This window comes from Leuciscus leuciscus (genome assembly GCF_965113295.1).
Source record: "Leuciscus leuciscus genome assembly, chromosome: 4".
Lineage (NCBI taxonomy): Eukaryota > Metazoa > Chordata > Actinopteri > Cypriniformes > Leuciscidae > Leuciscus > Leuciscus leuciscus.
The window spans coordinates 16,000,816-16,018,505 of NC_138728.1; the positions used below are offsets into that span (position 1 = coordinate 16,000,816).

Genomic DNA, 17,690 nt, shown 5'->3' on the forward strand with positions numbered 1-17,690 from the left:
ATCTCCATTAACTTTGGTAAGATGATGCAAAATCCTTATAAACTATTGATTTCTTTAAGATTTCCATAAAAAGTGTTTTATAACATAGTATAGTTGACCTTTTGTCAATCTGATTACACAAATCTTTCATATTTCACAGGTTTGTTCTGAGACCGAACAACAGGTGCATGCTTTGGTCAGCTGTGCAGCAGGAGACGGGTCAAAGGAGGTAAGTGTGTGTTTCTAATGCTCAACAGGTAGTTAAATCTCCATTAACTTTGGTAAGATGATGTAGAATCATTACCTTAGCATTACAGACGATTAGGACTGTGTGCTGCAATGAATTCTCACATGCCCTGATTGTTTGATCTAAGAATTCACTTTATGTCATTTTCACATTAGTTGTTTTGGATACTCAAAGCATCACCATGTACTGCCGTGTTATCCAAATTTAATGTTCAGTACTCAAACCTTTTCAGATCTCAACAACGTCTGATTCTCAGCTGACATGTCATGACAACACTCAACAGGTAATGTACTTTCCATTAAAAATGAGCATTTAATAAGCATTTATTTCTTAAATGTTCTTTAGTTGGCAACAACAGTGATTTTTAATTACAAACTTAAAGAATTAAAAAAGATAGTGATAGGCTGATGATACACAGGACAACATTTTGAGCAATCTTGCCAGGCAACTTTTTTTGACCAATGTTGCTTGGGCACTTTCCCAACTGAGAATGGGTAAAAAAAAATTTTTTCAGACTTTAAATCAGTCATGGGCCCTGTGTCTCTTCTGGTTGCCCACTGATGCCAACATTAACCCAAGTTGCCCCGCAACGTTGCTCATAAAGTTGCCCCATGTATCATCAGTCATAGGAATTGTTTAATTTACAATGGTATATGGATGATGGTTCATTCTGAGCTAGCATGTGTATCATATGTTGTATGTCCCCATACTTACTGCTTTTGTCATTTTGTGGGGGATGGGTAGAAGTTCAGGGTGTGTTTTGTCAAACTGCACAATGGTTTGTGTGTCGTATGTCCCCCATACTTACTGCTTTTGTCGTAAGTCCCCCATACTTACTGCTTTTGTCATGTTGTGGGGGATGGGTAGAAGTTCAGGGTGTGTTTTGTCAAACTGCACAATGGTTTGTGTATCGTAAGTCCCCCATACTTACTGCTTTTGTCATGTTGTGGGGGATGGGTAGAAGTTCAGTGTGTGTTTTGTCAAACTGCACCATGGTTTGTGTATCGTATGTCCCCATACTTACTGCTTTTGTCATGTTGTGGGGGATGGGTAGAAGTTCAGTGTGTGTTTTGTCAAACTGCACCATGTCCCCATACTTACTGCTTTTGTCATACTACAGTGCAGTACATTTGTGATATACATTTTGTTATTTGTGAAATTAAAATAACTTGTTCAAACCTTAGCCCTATGTCTTAAAGGTGCCATATAATGAAAAACCTTGAAATTTACCTTGGCATTGTTGAATAATATGGAAAGATAAAACTGTTTCTAAATCATTTTTGCCCTTACCTAAGCCACATACCTTCTGTATAGATATCAGAGACCAATTTAAATATTGTATTAATGCATTCTATTGTGCCTTTAACACCTAACTATAGTAATACAGTATAATTTCCTCTAATCAATTATAACTTCTTTTTTTTCAACAGAACTGTAAACATGTCATAATATCTACGGTAGTATCAAGCTTGAATAAATGTGATTGCTGTAGTGGTCCTTATTCTGCTTTTAAGTGGGCTGGTGTGAGATGTAAGGGTAAGTATTTTGTTCAGACAATTTTAATACTTTTAAAAATGCTTTACCATTGAAACCCTAAAACTGTGTAATCTTGACGTTCTAAATGCATCTTTAAATTAGCTTGAAAAAGTTAACTTTTCATTCTTTCTTTCTGTCTTGCTCAGTCTGTCTGCCTGTGTAATTGTGTAATCGATTCATATTTATATTAGTCTTCTCCTTTCTCTGTCAGGGTTCCCACGGGTCCTTGAAATCCTTGAAAGTTTGTGAATCTGACAAAAAAAATTCAAGGCCCTGGAAAGTTTTTGAAAATAAACACACATAGATACAGGTCCTTGAAAGTGCTTGAATTTATTTTGTGCAAGAAGTTTTCTGGAAAAAAATCCATATTATTCCGGTCCGCTAATGTGTTATTTCGTCAACACTTCGTGGCCATATTAGCTTGCTTGATTTACCTTAGTTACCCGCATTTACGCATTACGCTAAGTGTTTCCCGCGTAAGGTACTTTGTGTTGTACGTTGCCATGACGTTCACGCGCGCAAAACTGTAACAATGTATCTTATAAGGTAACAAGATATAACCTTGCTCTCACTTGAAATCTGTCCCCACATTAAGTCCTTGAATTTGAGAGTATTGGACCTGGAAAGTCCTTGAAAGGTCCTTGAATTTGAAGTTAACTAAGGTGTGGGAACCCTGTCTGTTCTCTTCCATCTTATAGCCACACTTTCAAACACACTGATCATCTATCACTGCTTTATCTATCACTTTTTAAAGCATCTTTTCTTGAATCACCTTTTATTCAAATGAAACCAACCTTGTTTATTATATGCTCAATCTAGTTTGTTCCCGCTTCTGGCATAAAACTTGCTACGAGAAAAATGTGAAGCCCAAACCTGACCCCTCAACATCCGTAAGTATGATTTATTGAATAGTCAGATATGTTTTATTTTTCAGCATTTTTCTTCCTTAGAACTAAACTTTCTGAGTATGTACAAAAGATATGTTTACTATTTCAGGATTCCGAAGTAGAATTTTCCAGTGAGAACATGTCGGATGAGGACTATGTACCTAATTCTGTCTCAGAAGGTTCAGACGTAAGCATAGCGTCTCCAGAAAAACTCTTAAACATTAAAAATACTGAAGTGTTCTGCATCAAATCTACTGCAGAAATTCAAAATGGCAGACCATGCCAAGAAAGTGTCATAGGTTCACTCCCAAAAGTTCCAGTCTGCACAGCACAGCTTGAAATGCCTAGTAGGAAAGCCATACAAGTACAAATATCGAAAGTTCACAGCGATGGCAATACTGAAAGCACTGTTGAGGATATCACAGGCACAGGGGAAGATCCATCTTTACAATCTTCAAATATATCCTCTTCAGTAAGCAAGAAGAATTACTGCTACATTTGTGGAAAACCGCAGTCAAAATTTACACGCCACTTAAAAGTCCATGAGAATTCAAACGTCGATGTTGCTCGGGCTTTGGCTCTACCAAAACATTCCAAAGAGCGTCAAAAACTTCTGAACAAACTGCGGAACAAAGGAAACTATGAACACAATGCAGATGTTTTAGCGAATGGGACTGGATTGTTAAAACTCAGACGTAAGCCAAAGAAAAGATATGATTCAAAAGATTATGTGCACTGTATGTATTGCCATGCAATGTTTCTCCGAAGGGATCTCTGGAGACACGTTCGAAATTGTCTTTCCAAACCAGTGGAAGATCAGGCAGAGCCAGGAAGAACTAGGGTCTTGTCTTTGGCAACAATGTCTAATGCAGCCCTCTGCCAACAAATATCACAAGGTGTTTGGAAACTGCTAACTGTGATGAAAGACGATGACATCTCTGCTGCTGTGCGGAGTGACTTTTGCATTCTTCAGCTGGCCCAGTCATTTTACAATAAACATGGGCAAGATCCCACTAAATTTGACTATATTCGACAGAAGCTCCGGGAAGTTGGAAGACTTCTGCTGATTCTGAGAAAGGAATTTTCTGTACAGACTCTTGAAGATGCTGTGAGACCTGAAAAATTCAATGTTGTTATCCAGGCTGTCAAAAAGGTATCTGGGTTTGATGATGTAAAACACTCATTCCAGACTCCAAGCCTTGCCCTTAAGTTGGGCCACTCACTGAATAAGATATGTGACATTGTACATTGCCGAGCTCTAATGGCAGAAGATGGTGAGGGGATAAAGTCAACCCAAGCATTCAAAAAGCTGTATGATGCTAAATGGTCTGAACTCGTTTCCCACACAGCTTTGACCACCTTGAATGAGGGGCGCTTTAACAAGCCGTCTACCCTCCCTTTCACAGAGGATGTAAAACTTCTTCACCAGCATCTTGAAAAGGTTGTTGATTTAGGTTCTGAGAACTTGAAACAGATGCCATCAGCACAAGTCTATGGCGACCTATGCAAAGCAACTCTTGCAAAAATAATTGTGTTCAATCGGCGACGTGGAGGAGAGGTTGCAAAAATGCAACTCAAAGGTTTTCTAGAGAGGGATACAGCTCCCCTACACAAAGATGTTGCTGTTGGGCTAACAAAGTTTGAACAAAAACTTTGTACACATTTTAGTCGGGTGGAACTTAGGGGTAAAAGAGGGCGAAAAGTGGCAGTTTTGCTGTCACCAGACATGGTTGATGCCTTAAACCTCCTCATAAGCAGAAGAAGGGAATGTGGAGTCCCTGAGGAAAACCAATTCCTGTTTGCTCGACCAAGCTGTTTGAGTTGTTATAGAGGACAAGACTGTCTGAGGATCTATGCACACGAGTGTGGTGCACAAAACCCGGAACTCCTCCGGTCGACCCAACTGCGCAAACATGTGGCAACTTTGTCGCAGGTGCTTAACCTGAAAAACCACGAGTTAGACCAAGTTGCGGACTTCTTGGGCCACGATATTCGTGTGCACAGAGAATATTATCGACTTCCGGAGGCTACAACCCAGCTGGCCAAGATTTCAAAGTTACTCCTCGCTATGGAGAAAGATTCTCTTTCAAATCTCCACGGCAAAACCCTAGAAGAAATTGAAATTGAAGGTAATGCTACTAAAGTTGTTACAAATGACATTTTGAAGTTAACTAATGGCGCGTTTCCACTGAGCAGTACAGTACGGTACGGTACAGTACGGTACGGTTCGGGTCTGTTAACCATGATCTGGCTAGCGTTTCCACTGCCAACAGTACCCTTACTTGATGGGCGTGGTGTTTCGATCGACGTCATTTTCGCGCGAAGAAGAACATAGTAAACTACAATGGATGACATATACAGCAGATCTTGTTCTTGCTCCTCGACATGTTTGTCACAAGAAGACAAGCGCCGACATTAGGCTTTTCTCAATATTAAGTACGCAAAGTTTGTACTTGCCATGTGCGACTCCTACATGCAAATGGTACAGCGCGTTCTTAAAAGGTCACTCAGCTCGCTCTGCTACTCCGGTTATCTCTGTTACTCTGTATGTACATTTTAAGCAACAATAAAACGAAATATGTTATAAAACACTACTCTGCCTCTTTTCGTTTTCATTTAAATAAATTAAACATTATAGGGACACAAATGTGGTTCATGCACAACGCATATTGATTATTCACTGCACGTTATACGTTATTCTATTTAACGTTATAACAAAACGAAATTTAAAACACAACCCTAACGTTACCTCTTTTCGTTTAAATAATAAAACAAATTACACATATTACAGGCAATATATGCATTTGTACAAATGTTGCAATAAACATCAGTGATAATCTTGTAATAAGAAAATGACAAGAAACCATATTTCTTTTTGTAAAATTTCAGTTTTATCAATAATAGCCAATATAAAAGTTTAAGTAAAAGGTACAAGAAGCTATACAATAAGAAATAAAGCAAACAATTCAGTCAAATGTCCAAATGCTACGCTCTAATCTAACATTACAACAGTAAAGTTAAATACAAATAGCCTATAATATGAAACTAAACTTAGCCCTCGGCCAAAACGATTGACAGGGAACGAATTATATATTCACGAGACCAAAGATCGCCCGTTAGGTCTACACAAGACGAATTATATCTCATGTTTAACCACTACCGTCGGAGTCATCGGCGAACGTCAGAAGAACTTAGCCGAGGAAAGGCTCATCCAGCCGGGAAACATGAGCGCCGAGCGCCCGCTGATCGCATGGATCTCACAACCGGGGAAAAACAAATCATCTTTATAAATAAACCACAGATTTGAGCTTTAAACAACTACATTCTCGCCTGAAAAACTCTTAAAATTACATTTCGTGACACAGTAACAGTAGTATTATATTAAACTGTATATTAAAAAATGGCGCTTCTTATGTTGTCATTCCCCTCGTAGCACGCGCAAGTGACGATTCTCTGTCAACCAATCAACGTCCTGCAGTGAGTCTAGCTCCACCTTTTAGTACCGTACCACTGTGCTAGGTACCCCAACGGAAGGGTACCCAAAAAGTGGTACGGTACGGTTCGGCTTTTTGGTACCATTCTCAACTTTTGGCAGTGGAAACGCAAATAAAAGGGTACCGACCCGTACCGTACCGTACTGTACCGCTCGGTGGAAACGCGCCATAAGTATATTCATATCCTAAAGATAATCCCTAACGTAGATCTTAATGTAATGTTCACCAGATATTAGAGTTATCACTATGTCTTCTATTTTTACTCTAACATTAGCAATGTTAAGCTTACTTGATACTCAATTTTTTTTTTAGACAAGTTAGACTTTTCTGATTCGGAACATAGTGAAGACAGTGATGCTGAGGAGGCGCATCCACAGACACAAACAGAAACAGGTAAAAGCACATAAACATACAAACATCAAATCAGTAAAGTCAGTGTAAGAAGTGCACCATATGATGCACCAAAACATTATACAGTAGTTCAGAGATGTCACAGAAGCATAATTCATATAGACCAAGCGCCGCTGCTGTTTGTTATAGTATTTTATTTTTCTATTCACAGATACTGATCCTGCCTTAGGAGGCCCATCTAAAGGTATGAGAATACTAAAACTTTTTTAACTTCAAACCCACATGTGTATATATACTTTTGAAACCAAAATGACTGTTAGAAATGTTTAAAATGCAGTTTAGGTTGCTTTTGATTGCTTAAATTATAACATTGTGTAAATGATGCAAGTTTTTGGGGAGCACTTTACAGTAGGGGTACATGAATTACCATGAATTAATGCATAAATTAATGGAGAATTATGAATTACTTCATCCATTAATATCTCAATTATCAGGAACTAGCATGAGTTCAAAATCTTTTATTCATGACCTCATAGATGAAAAACACCTTAAGACATTCACTAAGATGAGTACATCATCATGATTAATAGGTTATTATGCATGATCTTGATGTTTTCTTTTTCACAGAAAACAAGATTTTTAATATCCATTATGGATAAAGCTATGCTTTTGGTACATGTACTAAAACATTTTTTTTTCTCAAATAAGATTACTTGAATTATTATAATAATATATACAAAAATCTGCATTGCCTCATGCATGCATACAGGTTAGAACAGTATATCAGTAACAGTAATTCATGTGAGAACTAATGTTTTTCATTAATTATGATGAGTTATCAAGCACGTATGTCTTCTTCATAGCAGCCTGCATGTAAATGGACAGACCCCCAACACTGGCCAATCACAGCACAGAGTATGTGAATTCTGTTGACATCCAAATACAGTAGTCATCATTAACTAAGCATTAATTTCTTATGACCTCATCGTGTGTGAACCCTCAAGTAAAGTGGTAACTTGGTCTTCTGGAAATACTGATAAACAGTGTGTTATTAAAGCGATAGTTCACCCAGAAATGAAAATGTGAGGTTCAACTGCTAATCCCTAGGAGTCAGTGATGTAGATGACTTTGTTTCTTCAGTAGAACTCAAAGATTTTTAACTCAAACCGCTGCAGTCTTTCAGTCATATCCCTGATAGCGCACGTACATCTAGAAGATGTCTATTTGACGTCTGCATTTACATCTGCAAGATGTATTATTTAGGTTATTTGCTCATCTGCAATACGTCTATTGGATGTCTCTTTTTAGATGTCACATAGACGTCTGTTAGATGTCTTTAAGATGTTTATAATTTAGAATGTATGTAAAACTGACATCTGAAAGAAAGTTTTTAGACAGCGGATGTTTCCAGATCAAGAGATCTTTAACAGACATCTTGCAGACTTGCGTGTGTCATCTGGGATATAATGGCAGTCAATGGGTCCCAAACATGCACAGACTAAACCAAATACATGCTGTATAAAATGCAAAATGCAAAATACATCTTGTGTATAGGTCACTTATTTGTTTATACAGTGCAGAGTGATTGTGGTCACTACAGCTAATCAGAATGGTAATTACTTGTGCTTATCCTGATTGTTGCAACCGAATTTTGTTTAGCCGTTGTATTCACAATCTCTGCACTGTGTAAACAATGAGTGACATATACAGTCTGTATTTGGATGTAAGACTACTGTATTTGGATTTACATTTACATTTACATTTAGTAATTTGAAAGGAAAAGTAGAGAGGTAGGTCTGTAGTTCTCTACAAGTGATGTGTTAAGTGTTGATTTTTTCAGCAGTTGAGTTACCAGAGCCTGCTTGAATGCAGTAGGAAAAGTGCCAGTATGGAGGGATGAGTTGATGATGTGTGTGAGAGCTGGTAGAAGTGTGTGAGATATGGCTTGTAGAAGGTGTGAGGGGATGGGGTCAAGAGGGCAGGTGGTAGGATGACTGGAGAGGAGAAGTGTAGATACTTTTTCCTCGGTTAGCGGAGAGAAGGAGGAGAGAGGGTGATTGGCTGTGGAAGGGGTCGGTCTGTGCTCCTGTGTGTGAGGAGCTGAGAACTGACTGCTGATAGTTGTTGTCTTGTTGGTGAAGAAGTTCGCAAAATCGTCAGCAGTTAAAGAGGAGGTGGGTGGTGGTGGTGGAGGAGGACAGAGGAGAGAGTTGAATGTCTTGAAGAGTGATCGTGTGTTGGAGGAGCTGTTGATCTTGTTGTGGAAGTAGGAAGATTTTGCAGCATGAACATCAACGGAAAAGGAAGAGAGGAGAGATTGATACATACTCAGGTCAGATGTGTCTTTTGATTTGCGCCATTTCCTCTCCATTGCCCTGAGTTCGGTCCGGTGTTCCCGAAGAACCTCAGATAGCCAGGGGTTAGAGGGAGTAGCGCGTGCTGGCCTGGAGGAAAGAGGGCAGATATTGTCTAGAGAAGAGGTTAGAGTGGAGCAGAAGGTATCCGTTGCGGTATTCACATCCAGAGATGAGAATTGTGGGGGTGAGGGAAGAGAAGAAGACACGGCAGAGGAGAGATGGGCGAGAGAAAGTGAGCGCAGGTTTCGCCTGAAAGTGACTGGTGGTGGGGTTGGTGGTGCAGGGGCAGAGAGTTGTAGACTGAAAGTGATGAGGAAATGATCTGAAACATGGAGAGGTCTCACCAAGATGTTGTCTGTGATGCAGTTGCGTGTGTAAACCAGATCCAGTTGGTTGCCTGATTTGTGAGTGCCTGTGGTGATGAATTGTTTGAGATGTCAACAAATTTTGCACACTGTGCTGTGATTGGCCAGTGTTGCGCTCTGTCCATATTCCTACAGGCTACTATGAAGAAGACATGAACATGCTTGATACCTCATCTTTAATGAAAAACATGAGTTCTGACATTAATTGATATACTCTTCTAGCCTGTATGCATGCATGAGGTAATATTTATTATTTTTCTATATTCCTTTTAATAATTCAAGTAGTCTTACATGCACAAAATGTTTTTTTGTATTTTGAATCATGTGCCATGACTATAGGTTTATCTACAATGTAAAGTAAATACCTTGTTTTTTGTGAACAATGGAAACATCATGATCATGCATAATAAACATAAATCATGATGATGTACTTGTCTTAATGTCTTAGGCTATGTTCACACTTAGTGTCTTTTTTGACAAGAAAAAGTTGACAATGCCGTTTTTTTAGCAAAAAAGAAAACGCTGGCAGCGTTCGGTTACAAATAGCAGCCGAGCGCGTCTTTTGTTGCTATAACAACAGCTGCAACAGTAGCCTAGTGCTGTGTGATGCAAAAAATGTCGAGAAAGAGAAAGTTGGCTCTTGCGATGGCTTTTGAAGTTACCGGGGAGGAGAATGTCGGTTCACAAAGACGTTTGTGGGTGCACGACATTATACAGGAAAGGAAACTGTATGGAGCTCCTTGTGCTCCGAAACAAGGACGATAAGTTTATCTACCGGCACCGTCTCCATTTTTTCTTGTTATTCTTGTTGTTATGGAAACGACAGGTCTCACTACTCGCTTGTCATTGGTCAGCTGTCAAAAAGGCGCTTGACGTAGGGCGTTCTTTTCATAAAAGTTGAACTTTTTTCAACTTAAAAAGACGCTCTGAGCTGCAGAAAAAGACGCCGGCGGTGGCGTCTAAAAAAGCGCTCAGGACTTTTTTGAAAAAACGGTTTACTCCATAGGGTTATAATGTAGAACAGACGCTGGTAGTTCGAAAAAAGACGCTAAGTGTGAACATAGCCTTAAGGTGTTTTTCATCCATGAAGTCATGAATGAAAGACTTTGAGCTTGTGTTAGTTCCTGATAATTCATGAGATTCACACTTGCCATAAAGTGTTACCATGTTTTGAATATGTATTTTATTTTTATTTTTTTAAAGATCATTGCATGAAGGACAAATATCACAGCAGGAGGGAGGAGCATGAACAACCTGGTAAAAGCACACAATCATATAAAGAAAGAACACTGTACTAGGGAATTCTCTAGATCAATCATTTTAGCTGGTTTTATAGTAAAGGAGGATTTTTTGCTAGAGATTTACAGTTTCCACTTAAATGTGTAGAATAATTTATGAAATGTTTGAGTATGTTCCATCAGAACCTTTATTCTGAGCCATTCTATTCATACCACAGGAATGAAGAAAGCTAGGCGGCCTGTTGTGAACCCTACAGGCACCTCAGATGGTATGAGCATCTACCTCACTCAGCCAGCATATCCATTAAGGTTTGATTCAATTCATGCAGACCAAGCAATACTACTGTTTGTTATAGTGTTTTATTTGTCTATTCACAGATATTGAGACTTCCTTTGGAGGCTCATCTCAAGGTATGATGAGAATACTACTAGTATAATGAGAACTACTTATCTATATTGGCCTGTCATGATAACTTTTTGTTGGTCGATATATTGCCCCTTAAAATAATTGTGATAAGTGATATTATTGTCATTTTAAGACCATTTTATGCCAGTGAATGTAAAATAATAATATAACAGCATAATAATGCAAGAAGGCCACACACTTTCAATTAATAAACAAACATTTAATTCATAAATGATTTAGATCATGAAAATTAAGTGTCCAAATATTAGATACCTTAAAAAACTTGAATAATAGTAAAAAAAAATAATAATAATAGTAAATCCACATTTTCTTACAAATAGAAAAAAGACAAATGGACGAAGAACTGTTATGGAGATTTTTCCATCTACAGATTTTTCCTTTTTTTATGTTTTATGTTATGTTTTATGTTATTGTGTTTTTTATGTAAATATAAATGGTGATGTATTGCATTGGCAAAAATTGAGATCATGTACATTTATTGTGCGATAAGTCGATATATTGATTATCGTGACAGGGTGGGATGCAGCGATTATAGATTTTGGCTGTACGATTATAGTCTGAGGAATAATCACGGTTTCACAGTTATCACAGTAATTATTATTCATTAATTCATTTTAAAACACTATTAGTTAAAACAAATAATAGTCCATTTCCAGTCCTGTAATAATTTTACACTGAAAATATATAACAGAATAATGAATAAATAAATAAATAAAAATAAGAATAAAAAGTAATAGTATTTGTCTATATAAAATCTTAGCTAAATATTAGCTAAGTATTTCCCTATTAAAGAGGACAAATGTAGTTAAATGCACTTTAAGTTGTGATCAACTATATTACAAAATTGTTTGGTATTTTCATTTTTTTTGGACCAGAGTAGAAACATTGAAAATAAAAAAGCTCTAACTGGCTTTTGACTTAACAATATAGCCTCCTTTTGAAAATGAATAATGCAGTACAGTGAAAATAAATAAAAAGAAACACATCTCTGGTATTGAATATTAGCAAGCTATACATATCCTTTTGGAACAAAACAAGGAGTCAAAAGCTGCAGGACCCACATACAACATGGCCCTCAAATTGCACACTTATCTTCAGTCCTTTCTGTTCATATTATAGTGCAGAAATGTAAGCATGTTCACATTCTCAGTGCTCAGTCTTGACCTCTGAACTTTAAGCTAGCGCACAGTTGGAAAAACTTTTAGTTGCAGCAGTTTTATTCCGTGCAGAAGAAACGCTGTGTTGAGAAGCCTTAACGATTAATTAACCGTGACGAATTAAAGCACGGTTAATAGTGAAATCAGTTTATCGTTGCATCCCTAGTGACAGGCCTAAATCTATATTAGGAAATAAGCAACCATGTAGTCAGGTCTTTAATTTTATTCTTTTATTTACAATTTGATATTTGATGTATGAGGAATGTAACATTGGGCCAACAGTTAAAACCAATTTTACTCTTACGGATTAGTGACCTATACAACAAGACTTGACTAAAGACAAGGGTTGGTAAGAGTGTGGCTGGTTGGGAGAAGAGGGAGAGGAGCTCTGGCCATCATAGTGTTCAACCCAGGGTTCAGGAACCTGTTTTCCTCTTTTGTAGGGAATCATGAAAATTCTGCTGAAAAAAATCTGGATGATGCTAAAAGGAAGCAGAAACAAGCCTGGTCTCCAACTGAAATTGCAGCAGTACAGAGGCATTTCCGCGACCACATAGCAAGGGGTAAACTCGCCACTAAAATTGAATGCCAGCAGTGCAAGAATGCTGAGCATCCAGCTTTGGCTACTCGCACGCTCCAAAACATTAGGGATTTTGTCAGGAATCGCGGCTTAACCCTAAAAAAGAAACAGTCTCATTAGGTGTTTTTGTTTTTTACTTTTTGTTTATATGTAAGCAGAATATTCTTCTGCTGTTAAAGTTTGTTCATGGATTCAGTATGCTTTCAGCAATGTTTAGTTTAGCTGTTATGCTTAGGAACAGTTAAAATATTTAAGTTGTTCTCTTTACACTTAAAGTAAGAGCGTTTGTTTTTTCATTACACACAGTACACACAGGATGTTTCTTGATACACAAAATGATCTTGTGATGTAAAATATTAAGGGCAACTACAGTAATTTTGCTGTAAACAAGAACAAAATAAACTTTGCTCTTTGTTCACAGAATGTGCATACTGTTATGTCTGCACCGCTTGTTTGAATGTTGTTTCTTCGCTTAAATATGATCACCCACTCTGGGTTTTTCTGCAAACAACCGGCTAGATTTACATTATGTGTATAGATAGATAGATAGATAGACAGACAGACAGACAGACAGACAGACAGACAGACAGACAGACAGACAGACAGACAGACAGACAGACAGACAGACAGACAGACAGACAGACAGACAGACAATCCCTTATGTCACTCCCAAATAGTACATCCTTGAATACACACTATAAAAGGTAAGGTAGCATATTTACAGCACTATACAAAAATATTTTACATACTTGCACAATGCGTGCACCATGTTCTGAGTTTGATCATTGGTCCTCAAATATCAGGTATGTCCCTTTAATACACAGTCTTTACTATTGTGTATGTGTTAAGCCATTAGTCCTCATATATCAGGTATGTCCCTTTAATACACAGTCTTTACTATTGTGTATGTGTTAAACCATTAGTCCTCATATATCAGGTATGTCCCTTTAATACACAGTCTTTACTATTGTGTATGTGTTAAGCCATTAGTCCTCATATATCAGGTATGTCCCTTTAATACACAGTCTTTACTATTGTGTATGTGTTAAGCCATTAGTCCTCATATATCAGGTATGTCCCTTTAATACACAGTCTTTACTATTGTGTATGTGTTAAGCCATTAGTCCTCATATATCAGGTATGTCCCTTTAATACACAGTCTTTACTATTGTGTATGTGTTAAACCATTAGTCCTCATATATCAGGTATGTCCCTTTAATACACAGTCTTTACTATTGTGTATGTGTTAAACCATTAGTCCTCATATATCAGGTATGTCCCTTTAATACACAGTCTTTACTATTGTGTATGTGTTAAGCCATTAGTCCTCATATATCAGGTATGTCCCTTTAATACACAGTCTTTACTATTGTGTATGTGTTAAGCCATTAGTCCTCATATATCAGGTATGTCCCTTTAATACACAGTCTTTACTATTGTGTATGTGTTAAGCCATTAGTCCTCATATATCAGGTATGTCCCTTTAATACACAGTCTTTACTATTGTGTATGTGTTAAGCCATTAGTCCTCATATATCAGGTATGTCCCTTTAATACACAGTCTTTACTATTGTGTATGTGTTAAACCATTAGTCCTCATATATCAGGTATGTCCCTTTAATACACAGTCTTTACTATTGTGTATGTGTTAAGCCATTAGTCCTCATATATCAGGTATGTCCCTTTAATACACAGTCTTTACTATTGTGTATGTGTTAAGCCATTAGTCCTCATATATCAGGTATGTCCCTTTAATACACAGTCTTTACTATTGTGTATGTGTTAAGCCATTAGTCCTCATATATCAGGTATGTCCCTTTAATACACAGTCTTTACTATTGTGTATGTGTTAAACCATTAGTCCTCATATATCAGGTATGTCCCTTTAATACACAGTCTTTACTATTGTGTATGTGTTAAGCCATTAGTCCTCATATATCAGGTATGTCCCTTTAATACACAGTCTTTACTATTGTGTATGTGTTAAGCCATTAGTCCTCATATATCAGGTATGTCCCTTTAATACACAGTCTTTACTATTGTGTATGTGTTAAGCCATTAGTCCTCATATATCAGGTATGTCCCTTTAATACACAGTCTTTACTATTGTGTATGTGTTAAACCATTAGTCCTCATATATCAGGTATGTCCCTTTAATACACAGTCTTTACTATTGTGTATGTGTTAAGCCATTAGTCCTCATATATCAGGTATGTCCCTTTAATACACAGTCTTTACTATTGTGTATGTGTTAAGCCATTAGTCCTCATATATCAGGTATGTCCCTTTAATACACAGTCTTTACTATTGTGTATGTGTTAAGCCATTAGTCCTCATATATCAGGTATGTCCCTTTAATACACTCAAATGACACTTTTGTGTGTTGTATATCTAGTGTCCTCAGAAATCACTTTAGTCCTTATAATAACGTTTTGTGTCATAGGTGGGGCTTGTGTATCAAATTATAAATTGTCCTCATAATTGTGTATATTTTCAGGTTGTTACATTATAGATTGTGTTTTGTGTAAACAAACTTTAAAGTGAAATCTGTGTTGTATGGGTCAAAATAGATTTTTTGATCTTCACCACATCTCTGTACAGCAAGTGGAAAGGGGTGTCCCCCTAATACACCAACACACCTGTTTGGGCTGCAGTGTCCTGGTAATTCACAAAAACCAGTATGTGTGTGTGTGTGTGTGTGTGTGTGTGTGTGTGTGTGTGTGTGTGTGTGTGTGTGTGTGTGTGTGTGTGTGTGTGTGTGTGTGTGTGTGTGTGTGTGTGTTTTTTCCTCGTTTCGTACCTGTTTCCCTGGCCATCTGTGGAATTGGAAAAATCCGCCTTAGAAGATTCCGTGCTGAAAACAAATACATCTCAATGAAGCAGAATTTGGTCACTTTTGTGGACAACATTACAGTTCTGCTTGAAAATATCTTACCTTGTGTCATTGAGGATGGGAAGGGCAAGAGTGTAGCTGAGGATCAGAGAGCTGAGAGTCCAGACAGAAAACATGTTCATCACACCAGCACTGACTTACTGAACACAGTGAAGGTCAATGAAGCAGACCACAGTTGATTCAAGCTTATATAAAATTCCCTGATAATTCAAATGCTCATCAATCTTTAGGGATCTGAATCTGTGTGTAATTCCCACAGACCGGAGTGGGTTTTGTCCTTGAATAAGACAGGGACAAATATTTTTAAAAGACATCAGGGAAGATTGATGAGACCTTATTGATGCTTTCACAAATTTACATTATAGATATAAAATGATTAATATATTTATATGAATTGTTTTATATATATTCTTCTCTGAATATGTTATTGCATTTCAATGTGGTAGTCACATGCAGTTGAAATTACACAGTTATTTTCCCCACATTGTTTTGTTTACTACTGTTGACAGCGTGAGTAATTGAAATATTTATGAAAATATGCGACCTTGTATGTTTGACAGATTTCATCAGCCATACATTTTTGGGCTACTTAAAATTAAAATAACTCATTAAACATCAAAGTATTATGTAATCATCATTAAAGGGATACTTCACCTCTGGAAAGATGAATGTGTATTTAGGTCATTTATGTAGAAGAAATGTGAAATTATTTTTGAATTTGGAGCTTTAGACTGAGAAAAGCCAGAAAATGTATTTTTGGCTTATGTGGATGAAAGACAACAACTCCCAGAATGCACTTGCTTCGCTGCCCTGGGAGGCCACTCCCAAGCCACGCCTACCGGTTACAGAGCGCAGTTGAAAACAACAAGGCTAGGCTACTAGTGAGACTCCGTGACGAGTTTGCTCAGGATTTCGAGATCGCCCAAAATGTCCGGGATTCGGCTTTTGCGTTCTACAGTCGCCATTCATCATGTTTACTGTGGCGAGCAGGACGAGACTGAGGGGCGTGGGAGAACGGCGCGAGGCCGGTGGCGTGATTACTGAGACACACCGGTCTCGTATCTCTCACGGAGGAGCGGGAATTTTCTTAGCAATGTTAAAACGCACATCAACCGATCACTTGTTTAGCGTTCATGTAAACACTACATTCAGATTCACCAATCGGAATGAATTCAGTTAGATTGAAACAAAAGCTGTGCATGTAAACAATGAATGGCGACTGCAGAAAGCAAAAGCCGAATCCCGGACATTTTGGACGATCTCGACGGCCGGACATGTCCGGGAAAAAGAGGATGGAAACCCCTAATACTCAGCTTTCTCCTACTACTCAGCTTTCTCCTCAGAACAAGAGCCTGCTAGCTTAGCTTCCAAAGAAAGACGGCTGATACTATGAGTACATTCTGTGAGTGAGAGCCCACCCTCTATGGGCGGGTTGAAGACATGCGGGACAGCCCCAACTACTGGCTGTAGTCTTTAGCCTCTGGCCAAAAAATCCTCCGATGACGCAAAATGACGATTTTTGCGTCATCGGAGGATTTTTTCCAGACAAAAAATACATAAATCTCTCGTCTCAGGGGGATATGAGGGTGGAAAGCCCGGTAATTCGAAAATATTACAGGTTTTCTACTAATACAAAGCTTAATGCTAAATCCTGAAGTATCCCTTTAAGTAATCATTTATACAGAACCTTTTTGGCATAAAGGGTTCTTTAAAATTGAGTCAAGAATTCTATATATAATTTTATTTGGATACAATGTGCAAAAAAATCTATTTTTGCCATTTATTTTAGGTTGTGTTTTTTATGATAAAACAGGCAACATTACTTGTTATATATTGGCAGTATTTTATCATCAACATAAGAAAAGAAGTCAATGGAAAGTAATACAAATTATTTTATTCGTTTGTTGTATGAAGAGATGACATTATTGTTGAGAACCTACATTCTTATATGCTCTCTTGCATTAATGATAAAATGTCTAATGAAAGTTAGCACTTTTGAATCCAAGCAATTTTTACATCTTTAAAAACAATCAAATAAAAGTAACCTTTTTCTCCTATATATCTCTATACTATTTTTTCCTTCCTCATCCTAGCTGAGGATCAGAGAGCTGAGAGTTCATCACACCAGCACTGACTTACTGAACACAGTGAAGGTCAATGAAGCAGACCACAGTTGATT

The 17,690-nt window shown here is 37.6% G+C and overlaps 2 protein-coding genes across 3 annotated transcripts in view; one reads left to right on the top strand and one right to left on the bottom strand.

Annotated features, from left to right (window-relative positions):
* Positions 1 to 15,760, bottom strand: part of LOC309497589 (uncharacterized protein) — a 35,463-nt gene extending 19,703 nt beyond the window's left edge. For both annotated transcript variants that reach the window (XM_082167882.1, XM_082167881.1), the window contains exons 1-2: positions 15,554 to 15,760; positions 15,419 to 15,472 (exon numbers count right to left, since the gene is read on the bottom strand). In XM_082167882.1, coding sequence (XP_082024008.1) covers positions 15,419 to 15,472; positions 15,554 to 15,633 — 134 coding nt within the window. In that variant the 5' untranslated portion in view covers positions 15,634 to 15,760. The remainder of the gene's footprint in view (positions 1 to 15,418; positions 15,473 to 15,553) is intronic.
* LOC309497948 (uncharacterized protein) lies at positions 1,740 to 12,918 on the top strand. Its single transcript, XM_082168343.1, has 9 exons — positions 1,740 to 1,762; positions 2,582 to 2,652; positions 2,759 to 4,778; positions 6,456 to 6,536; positions 6,706 to 6,738; positions 10,420 to 10,473; positions 10,673 to 10,723; positions 10,833 to 10,865; positions 12,482 to 12,918. The coding sequence occupies exons 3-9, from the start codon at positions 2,789 to 2,791 to the stop codon at positions 12,736 to 12,738; spliced, it is 2,499 nt and encodes an 832-aa protein (XP_082024469.1). The 5' UTR covers positions 1,740 to 1,762; positions 2,582 to 2,652; positions 2,759 to 2,788; the 3' UTR covers positions 12,739 to 12,918.
* Positions 15,761 to 17,690: the final 1,930 nt, after the last annotated feature.

Coding starts and splice junctions, on each gene's coding strand:
- LOC309497948 (XM_082168343.1), top strand. CDS start 2,789: ATGTCGGATGAGGACTATGTACCTAATTCTGTCTCAGAAGGTTCAGAC. Junction 6,537..6,705: donor ACAGACACAAACAGAAACAG/GTAAAAGCACAT, acceptor TTCTATTCACAG/ATACTGATCCTGCCTTAGGA. Junction 10,724..10,832: donor CCCTACAGGCACCTCAGATG/GTATGAGCATCT, acceptor GTCTATTCACAG/ATATTGAGACTTCCTTTGGA.